The sequence below is a fragment of the Ascidia mentula genome, chromosome 4 (assembly GCF_947561715.1).
Source record: "Ascidia mentula chromosome 4, kaAscMent1.1, whole genome shotgun sequence".
NCBI classification, from domain to species: domain Eukaryota; kingdom Metazoa; phylum Chordata; class Ascidiacea; order Phlebobranchia; family Ascidiidae; genus Ascidia; species Ascidia mentula.
In genome coordinates this window covers 15668114-15678408 of record NC_138569.1, presented here as the reverse complement: position 1 = coordinate 15678408, position 10295 = coordinate 15668114, and the positions used below count along the sequence as shown (strand labels likewise).

Below are 10295 nucleotides of genomic sequence, written 5' to 3'. Positions count from 1 at the left end.
GTAATTGTAGTGGGCATACACTTGTTTTTGCTATTGGGCGTTTTCATTGTTGTCAAGTTACTTCATGAAAACTTTAGTGTAAACATAGAACAGTTTTTTATTTTGTACCCGCACGGACCAAAAGTTTTCCCGCTTGGTCAGCCTGTAATAAACAATTAACCAGATGCTCAAAAAACAGCCGGTTGCGATATTTGCCTGGTTCTGTCCAAGTTAACTTTCTACAATAAGCTTACTATGCGTGTTTGAGAGGAAAACGCATGTTTTGGCCTCGTCTTCGCTCCATTACTTAACCTAATCTAACGGGACTGATATGTTTGGTGTCAACCATTACAGAGGGCACCATGTGTCGATGGCAAAAAAATTGACGCAACAAGACAGACTTCAAACAAGCCGTTTTATTGATTTTTTTGTATGTACATAACGAAAACGACCACTCCATCTACGTAATAAGTTTTTACACAATACTAAAAGCGAGCAAAGGATCCCAAATTTTGATTGAATTTAACGTTTCAATATGCTGAAGCAGGTTTCGTTACACGGAAAGTAAAGTTTCCGCTTTGGGCTTAATTAAGGGAAACATCAGCTGATCGTGCAGCAAAGTGTAAAGAACAGATGGAAAAGAGTTAAGAGGTGCTTCGTTATAACCGTTAAGTTCGAGTTAGAGACGGTAATAAAATCCACGAGGAAGCGAAAGGCAATGGAAACGTAAAAAGACAAACCTCGCAAAAACGTGAGGCTTTTTACACGGTGGCGTTCAGATGAAAAGAGTGAACAAACGGTACAGCGGGAAATTATTAAAATGGGTGGAAAAAAAAACGCACAGCTTGAGGTAGCACGCCTCAAGTTCTATGTGGGGGGAGGAGCGCACACGTACTGCAACACAGGCATACATCACACCGCACAAGTATGCAGTCATCTCATGATTGTTGCACATCTGTTTAATCTTAATACGAGTCAATGCAATTATGAAGTGCAATGTCGGGCAAAGACCCCAAAAGAGATTTTTAGATGCTAGAACGGACCTCTTTGATTTTGCCAGAACAGGTAGTCCGCTATATAGGTAGACAAGCAGGCACGCACCCATTTACACGCGTTCCAGCAACCACACACGCAATGTACGTACTGAACTTTGAAAAGTTAAATTCAATATTGTGTGCGGAACTTTAATATAGATACACCTTTCATACACGCCTACCGGGACAGGACGCTTGGCACTCGATCTGGGACCGAAACACAGACACACGCACACCACGGATTAAAGACTCCAGATGCTTGTCGCTTAGTTGGGCTTTCCATATTGGATCTCGAAATTGGCTGATGCTACAAGACTACCTCGTCCAGCGCATTAACACAATCAGCGCCCAATGGTAACAGGCCGTCATTTCGCAACAGAGGTGCGTTTACTTCACAGTCGCGCAATGACAGTTCAGGGAGCAGATTCATGTTCCAAGTGTCACAATCTGTTGGGAAGGAAACGCATGGGGTTAAGTGTTGCGCACATCACACAGCAATCCCCGGGGAATTCGCGTGACGTAATGGCGGGAAATTGCCCACCAACGCCAATGATAATTTAGGGCTTAATGGATTATCTATGCGGCTGGGTGCGACTTAAACATAATTACAGGCTACGAAGTTATGGTCTCGGCGGGATTTGTACATTAGGACTTGGAAAGAATGCGGTTACTGCGTTGTTACGATGGTGCGAAATGCTATATATGTTAACTGTACAACAATTCTCACCGTTTGTGGGACTGAACAGATTTCGCTGGAGAAATATGTTGCTGAGCGGTTCGTTTCGAGTATCGCGACTTTCACCTGTAAAAAGCAGCACATATTACTAATGCTCGTAACAGTATCTGTGTCCATCTGAAAATATTTTTTACGCACAGGCGCGGTTAAAGATGGTATTTATGCAGCGACAATTGGGCATAGTTACAACTGGAATGGGCTAACGAGTGTTACCTGTGCAACCGTATCCTGTTCCTGGTTGGAGAAGAACATTGACAAACTGCTGCATAGGCGCCGGGCGGTGAATTTTAGCTGTGAAGTAAAGATGAAATTTACAAACTGTAAAATACTAAACTAAGCAAAACAACGTAAAGCCTCAAACGAACTACGGCGGGTGTTTCGGAAAACTGACTCCATTACACATTGAAAGATGTATAATACATACAGTATTACTCACCCAATTGTTGGTTTCCATTAAGTGCTGTATGGCTGTCTTGTCCGAAGCAACGCCTCTTCTGACTCGGCAACGTTGGAGCCTGCGACGCAAACTTGGCTTGTACATTCATCGGGTGGTTTCGTTTTCTTGCACATGCATTGTGCAGGTTGGAATCAAGAAGGTTTCCCACGTAGCCGCGCTGCATGTTGGACTTGTGCTCGGCGAACTTCTCCTCTTGAATCGGCACACTTTGGTACTTCTGCAGACGACCTATGCCGCGCGCCAGTGGATTTGCGACTTGCGGCGGTCGCTGCTGTTGTTGAACGACAATATCACCCGCAAGGCTGTTTGGGCTGCCACAGTAAGCACTGTCGCACGGGCTGATTGAGCCGCGAGGAAGCTGCTCCGGAACCGTGTTATCGTACGATATGCGTGGAAGCCGTTCCTTATCTGACGGTGACATGACACCACCGCTGTCCAGCTGGTTTTGCGCCTGCGGAACACCAGTTTAGGGTTATGTATACTCGACGAAAACATCAGCTTAGGTTGATACTACGTCATGCGGTTAAGCAAGAGATAAACACTTCAGCGGGTCGACGACCTGATTGGTATGAAAGATGCGATCCTCCCACATTATCTTATACACAATAAACAGGGTTTAGAATGCGCCGAATCATGGTGGAGAAGCTACAGGCCGGTGACGCGCAATCCACGTATCTCGTAAACTACATCGCTCTACCCCACGGGCAATGCATTTTCATGCGCGAGATGCCAACAGCTTCCAACAATAGCAAAACATCCACTTGTAATGCCCTGGGGCAAATCGTGCCGACGTTCAACGAACGATTAGGTTGAACAAACAGCGCATTTTGAAGCGCTTGACGTCATACTGGTGGAAGTTGCTAGATTACTAGAAGGGGCTGTGCCGGTTTGAATCTATATATCAAACCGTGAACGTCGTCAAAGCTCTGCTGCCAACCAAACAGCAGGGCTTCCCTTCCGGAAGGGGCGTCTGGGCGGGTATTAATTCTGATTGGGGGCTTACTTGGGTCAATGGGGTACGGATATGGGACGCGTGCTTTACACCACGTTAAGTAGGATTTACCTCCACCGAAGACGTGGGTATGACGAACGGGGCGAGTTCCGTTTGCTGCTGCAGCTTCTGCTGTGGTTGTTCCAGACCGCTGGCCATTGTAGGGGGGCGATCCACCACAACGTCGCGAAAAAGGTCTTCCAGTTGCTCTGCCGATAAATGAGGATTTTAAAATTGCGTAAATAGAGGTCGTTTTCGCTGTCGGGCTTATTGATTGTGCTGCTCTCACCTTTCTCTGGCGATATATACGTCCACGGGTCACCGATAGAAGGTGCGTTGTACATCATACTTTCCCCAAGGTCAATCTCTGCAACCACAAAAATGGCAACATGTAACACGCTGCTGTACACCGACCAGCAAAAAAGCACATATCGATATTGAAGTCCAGGAAAAACATACAGCGCCACCAACGACAGTACAGTAGTCTCTGTTACCCACCGTCGTTTTCGTCCATGTCGGTGAGCGTTAGAGGCACAATCTTGAAATCGCCGTATGAGGGCGGCGCGATCTCCTGGACTACTGAACAGAATAAACACACACTAGGTTAGCCAATGCTAACACAAAGCAGTCATTGTATCTGTAGTGATTAGGGGCACCTGTATGCATATCTAGTTAAACATTTCCATTACCACACGACGGTTACACTCCCTGAAAGGACCAAATTAGCTAACGATGTCAATTTGTGCCAAGGCGTATGTTTGAACTTGGGTTAAAAAGTAAACGCTAACCTGATTGTTCTGGTTCTTTCAGCAAGTTGTCAATGAATGTGGCATTGTCGTCGCTGTTTTCGTTCTCGTCAAGGACGAATTGGCCCATTGCGCCGAATTCTTCCTCCTGCAATATTAAAAGGTAATTTAACAAAGTGTAACGAGTTAATATGACAAATTATGCACGTCAGTAGCCGCACAATTTCAATGTGGAATACAGTAGCTCTTTTTAAAAAGATGACCTTGGCCGACAAAACAATCGGGCGGAAATGTCAGCGCGCCATCGATGGCTATTTTTGCAACGCATTATGGGAACGAACAAAACGAGGCAATCGATTATCGCCTGGGAAACGTAATATGCTCATATATAGATCTCATATGTCGGTTTGAAACGTACCTCTTCCTCACTCAGAACCGCTTTGATGGGTATCATACTGAATGGCGGAGTTTCCAAGTTCTGGTTCTGCTCCGTCGAAAACACCACGTCCTGGTGAGTTGGGCCGCTGCAATGATACGGCACAAAGTTACAAACGTAATAGTTTTGTGCAACGATGTTTGATCCGATAAGTACCTTAACACATAATGGACGCAGACAATGCATTGAGGCTTCTGGTTTTTGGTGCATGGTATTACAGTCGCCTGTGTCACAACCCAATGGTAACCGCCAGTCTTTGTGAGGAAACGATATTGGCACGTCTCAATTTGGTTAAGCCGGTACACTGGGACAAAATATTGTGTTTATTCTATTGACTAAGTAAAATATGTTGCTATTGGCTCACGTTTATGGAAGAAATTCTCCAAGGGTTTGATGTCCAAAACATGACAATAGCTGAAGAACGACTTTCCAAGTAGTTCAGAATCGTCGTAACCAAGCAATTCCTGCATTCTAAACAAAACACATGATGGTTGTGAAATAGTATATGACGAAAAAGCAGGAAAAATTCTAAAAAACAACCCCTTTGTCATGCGTCATGGAGTTATTACCAGTTTGATTCATGGCCAACGAACAAACGCGCTAACGTCACTGAGGTTAGCACATAACAAAAGCTAAATGACTCCACTTACCGTTCGTCGCAGTAGGAAAATTTCATGTCAGGGGCATGCTGGGTCAAGAAAGTTTTGCTGTCGAGGAAATGTTCAATGTTGGACGGGTGTGGAATTGGTTCGGCTTGCACAACCATTAAGTTCGAGTCGCAACTCTCTGAAGAGAAAGCGATTACGTCAGTGATATCGAAGGAACAAAAGTAAAGTCTGTAAATCTCGAACGGGGAACATACCTTTAATTGGCTTTCTGAATCCGCTGCACTGCAAGACCTGAGAAAAACAACGGACTATTAAGCGGCTTGTTCAAACACCGGCAACGCCCCCCGAATCGCAAAAACACCGGCGAACAGCATTTTTTTACACGACAAAATACAAAAACGATCTTATCCCCCCCCCCTCCGTATAGACAAGGGTCAAAGCGAACCACCAATAGCGAACCAGGGACCGGCGTAAACAAGTCTCCCCTTTCAGGGGCGCCGTCCTGGAGGAGGCGCGCGGAGAATAAAAGAGATACCTTCGACTGACGCACATTCACGCGCTAAACCTGTTTGTCGCAGTCGGAAGCGCAAAGGCTGTTACACAAACAAGAGCGCCGGAGACCCAGTTGAACCTATATCACGTGATCTTTTGCTGTTTTTAGATCAGCATTCAATGACGCGCGCGGCTGGGAATTTATTCATTTTTACAAAAACCGGTATTGTTTAGTTTAAACCCTGTTTTAAAGGCCAGTAATTAGACGTAGTGGAAAATATTTCGTTTCTTTCTTGCCAAAAAAAATTCAGAAAAATATAAATTAGCTATGACATACACAGGTGATCAGCACATTTTTGGACAGTATTTTTTTTAAGCGCGACTGTATTGCTTGAATCTCTCACTAAAATCCTAGGTGAAACGTAAAATAAAAAAAATCAATTTTTATGTCGATTTTAGATAAATAAATCGATTTTGTAAGTAATTGTAAACGTAAAATAAATTAAACAAGCAGTGGTAAATGTAAGCAACGAATTTCCTAAAGCAGGATAAAGCTCCATGCTTGCAATAACAAACAAGAGTTCGTTGAAAAAACAAACTAACAGAGGTTTGCGCAACAAGGTGCTGCACTTTTTTGCTTTGCACCTGACAGATCCGGGATCCCCCGGTCGTGATAGACCTTCGAGAAACGGACAGAACAAACAGAATGCCGCGAGCAAAATGACCAAGTGGGAGTTGTGAAAGAGAAAAGTTCGACGCCGCGGGGACGAGTGCGTACGTGCTGGCGGCTCAGTGCTAATGGCGGCACGAATGACGCGCTGACAGAGCTTATACAGCAGCGGCTGGTGACCACTTGCGCATAGTGACCAGTCAAAAAATGCAATAAAGAGTTAAAGTGGTACTAGTGGTAAATACTGGTTATACAGGGCGACAATGGTTAAAATATAAATACCAAAGCTTGCGGTTAACAGGGTTAGGCAGACTGTCAAACAAAACGATATTGACACAATGACTAACCTTGTATGATGCTGATTTCAAGTTAATGCTCTTTCCGTTTACCGTTAGTGTGCTTTTCATTCGTAAAAAGAAGCCTTTATGTGAAGGTGTTGTTGACACTGAAATTAAAGTAACAGTTGATAAATTTATTGGGTTCATCCACTGCACAACTTTCATTTTTTGACACACTTACAGTTGGTTCCATGAAAGCATTCCCTGATCTCTTCATGATCCCCTTCATGAACGAAAGTAAGGATACTTTGTCCAACTAAATCCAACTGAAAGCACAAACAATTTATGTAGGGATCCATGCATGCCACTGAAAATTACTAAAGGAAAAAATGAAAACACCTTGTTTACCTTTGATAACCCCAAGTAGTCTCTAACATTTTCCGTGCAGTAAAGAATGTCAAAATCAGGGGAAAGAATGAACAGAAAACCATTCAGAGCATTCACAAAGTCTTCACTTCCCAAAACGTGGTTACTGTCAAGAACTTCCTGCTTCACACTAAGATCTACGAACAAACAAATATTTTTGACTACAGAACATATGGTTTCAAGATTTAAATTTTGGTGAATAAGATTAACTGGCAAGTAAGTATTACCATTGATTGGTAAATTGTTGGGATCTTCACATTTTCCATTCAAACTTTGGCGTAACTTGATGTAGCTGTTCACAAGCCTCATAACCGAGGACCTTTACAACAAAAAACAACAAATCTGTATATACACCAAATTTAATACTTTTTATTGGAAAAATTTTTTACAGAAAAGATGAATTACGTATAAAGGTGACCAAATTCGCTAAATACTAATCAAGTAAAACCATTTTACATGGCAGTAAATTTTGTGGGAGTCAATGATTAAGCAGCATGTGAAATTTAGCCACAGAACACACACATCCCTTTACCTGTCAAGGTTGCTCACAAGGTCATGGGGAATGGGCAATAAGCTGGCAATTTCTTGAAAAAATACAGTTTCCTTGGTTCTTCTGTGCCTTGCAGCATCTCTGCTCTTCTCCCGTCGCCTTTGTCTGTTATATTTAATTTTTTCATGAAAACCTAATCAGTAGCTTTTGCAATATCACTCAAATATCCACTTACTTTTTTGCAAAAGATGGCTTGATTTCTTCTTCCAAAAACACAGACATTGTTTGAATCATAAATAAAACTACAAATATTCACATTTCAGGACTGTCTGTGAAACACAATCATATAGGCTACATTAACAACATTAAGATATTTGAAAAAATCAAGTAGGCTAACTACCAATTTTTTAAGAAAGAAAACCAACACAGTTAGGCTGTAATTTCATCGAAATTGAAACAAACATTTTGGATAAACGATTTTAATAGGATTAGGATAAGCTGTTCAGGTTCTGTCTGTAGTCTTGCTTAACTTAAGCATAGATAACTTATAGTCTGTTTTAAATTAACATTGCCGAAACTTTACTGCAAATGCTGCACGAACGACCATGTCCTGCAAATTTCTGTTCATGTGGGGGTTGGGTCTGAGATAGTCCTTCACTTCAGCTTTATCACCCAGCCGGACAACAAACAAACGTCCCTTCACCGTCCCTCTTTCTCTTTCACAGCAGTGACGTAGCGCGCTGTTCGTTGCGAAATATTCCTTCTTTGTTTCTCTGTTCATATGACTTCCTCGTCACTGCTTGCTCGTTGCTGGCGGCTGGTGGTGTAAACATTATGTGGGCTTTGGACCCAGAATTTTCCAGAAAAAAAACCCAAACAAATTGTAAAAACATAAAATGTCGCAGAAATTTGTTTGCTAACGCGCAAATTACTTCGAATCAGTGCCGTATTATGTATGTATATTATATATATAGGTATACCCACTGGCGTATCCAGGACCCCACGGACCCCCCCTTTCTTTTAAAAAATAGTAGTAATAAAACTACGGCGCAAGTGCTACCGCAAACACTCGCATCGAGTGTTGCGGAATTGCACAATAAGCCAGTGTTTATGTGACGATTCAAGACAACACAGGCGTATTTCGCAACGCTCGACAACAATTTAACCACGGCCAAAATCGGAGAATAGCCAAAAGGGTTTTGATACCCTTTGAAAATACTGGATACGCCAATGGGTACACCCACAAAAACAGACACGCATTTAATCAGTTTCTTATTTGTATCTTAGTATATTGAATAAACGTAGGCAACGCTTGCTAAATGCGCTGTTTTTCACTATACGCAAACTGCTTTGCGAAAAATCAAATTTCCAAATAATTCGACCCTTTAAATTAAACAATTATGCGACCTGAGTCGATCGTGTATTATAAATGGGTCTGACGTCACAAGATGCTTAATGTATGCTGCAGGAAGATTCTGACGAACCGGTGCGCTATCATCCCTAACAAACCAGTAACAGCCTTATAAAAAGGTCACATCCATCACTTCAACCTTTTAATGTGCGTCGTTTTACCAAAGCAACAGCTAAGATACCAAAGTTTCGTTAAATAAGACCACTATTAAAACAAAACTGTAGGATATTATTAAGTTAAACAAAGTAAATGCAAAAATCTCCGTCACTCTGCAAACTTTTTTGGCTTGGCTCAGTTATTTAAACCCCAAGCAGCAGATCTCTACTGTCACTTAGTGGACAGTATGACAGCTTGTTGGTGTTTAATTTATTCCGAATGGACGGTTGATGTACTGTCTATTCTAAAAATTTAAATAAACGTATCGAACAAGGGTATGCATGGGGAATGGATAAAACACCAACAAGCTGTCATACTGAGAACTTTTTTGCAAGTGACCAAGTTAATTGTGGTCTTGGCTGTCGATTGCCCCCCAAAAAAATATTTAACTAGGCTACATGCGGTTTTAACTGTTCCTCCAAAAATATATTTAACGTATTTTGAGGATGATGACGAAAATAAAATAATTTGAATTAGGACTGCAGAATGTGACCACCCTTCAGATAGGTTTTGCATATACTCAAAGATGATGCCGTTATTTTAATGGCACTACACGAAACAGGTAAACCGAAATAACATAAAGGTGTCGTATACGAGAATGTAAATATGTACGATGAGTTACAAAGGCAGTTTTGACTCCGGCAGCGGGTCATATTCTCGGAGGTATGTGCGCAGAGTTTTAGTCGGAAAGCGATGTTGTCAGCGCCATGATTGGATTATTTGCTAAGGATAACTTGCTTTCGATAAAAGAACAGTACGGCCTCTGTCCGCGTCATAACTGCTTCTGTGCGTTATAGTTTAGTAAATATATTCGCATTTTTGTTTATAAACGCCTACATTTGTGAATGACCTTGGGATTGTGGTTTTGTGACCAGAAGAGAATAAACGGATAACCTCCGTAAACACACAGAGAAAGAAGAGAAGGATTTTTCTACCGAAAAATGTTTGTTTCAGTTTGTGATGATCGGACAAAGCAGGTTATTGCAAATGGTTGGATCAGAGACTACTAAGTTGTCTCTGGTAGGATACAGATGCTCCGAAAAACTGTACATAAAGTGTTTTTCTATTTAGCACGTATTTAAAATTATAAGCAAACAAATAAATTGCAGTTTGCAGAACTCACCTTGACATTTGCATGTTTGCAAATGGCCTGTATTATCACATTTTATTTTTCCGGTCCTGTAATTTTTGCAAGATGTGCAACCAACCGCGACAGTTGAGGTCACGTGAAAATGTTTATGTAGTTTGTTATGTTGAGATTATGAAAAAGTCGCATTGCCCCCACGTAATTAACCCAATAGGCTGAAAGGCAAGTGTGCAATACAATTCTGTAAAGGTTTAGTGGCAAAGGTTTTGTTCAGTTTATCGTCCAAAAAAGTTTATGC

The 10295-nt window shown here is 41.9% G+C and overlaps 1 protein-coding gene across 1 annotated transcript; it reads right to left on the bottom strand.

Moving 5' to 3' along the window:
- Nucleotides 1-375: 375 nt before the first annotated feature.
- Nucleotides 376-7737, bottom strand: LOC145897740 (hypoxia-inducible factor 1-alpha-like). The gene is made up of 19 exons (XM_082986152.1): nt 7579-7737; nt 7386-7508; nt 7081-7172; nt 6836-6990; nt 6669-6753; nt 6497-6594; nt 5242-5278; nt 5030-5165; nt 4744-4850; nt 4536-4683; nt 4362-4467; nt 3986-4091; nt 3696-3776; nt 3487-3564; nt 3270-3406; nt 2186-2657; nt 1963-2040; nt 1741-1815; nt 376-1460 (listed from the first exon to the last, which is right to left on the bottom strand). Exons 1-19 carry the CDS (start codon nt 7635-7637, stop codon nt 1321-1323), a joined length of 2313 nt encoding a protein of 770 aa, XP_082842278.1. The 5' UTR covers nt 7638-7737; the 3' UTR covers nt 376-1320.
- Between the last annotated feature and the right edge of the window lie 2558 nt (nt 7738-10295).

Coding starts and splice junctions, on each gene's coding strand:
- LOC145897740 (XM_082986152.1), bottom strand. CDS start 7,637: ATGATTCAAACAATGTCTGTGTTTTTGGAAGAAGAAATCAAGCCATCT. Junction 7,173..7,385: donor CTTGTGAGCAACCTTGACAG/GTAAAGGGATGT, acceptor TTTGTTGTAAAG/GTCCTCGGTTATGAGGCTTG. Junction 4,851..5,029: donor TTTTCCTACTGCGACGAACG/GTAAGTGGAGTC, acceptor TGTTTTGTTTAG/AATGCAGGAATTGCTTGGTT.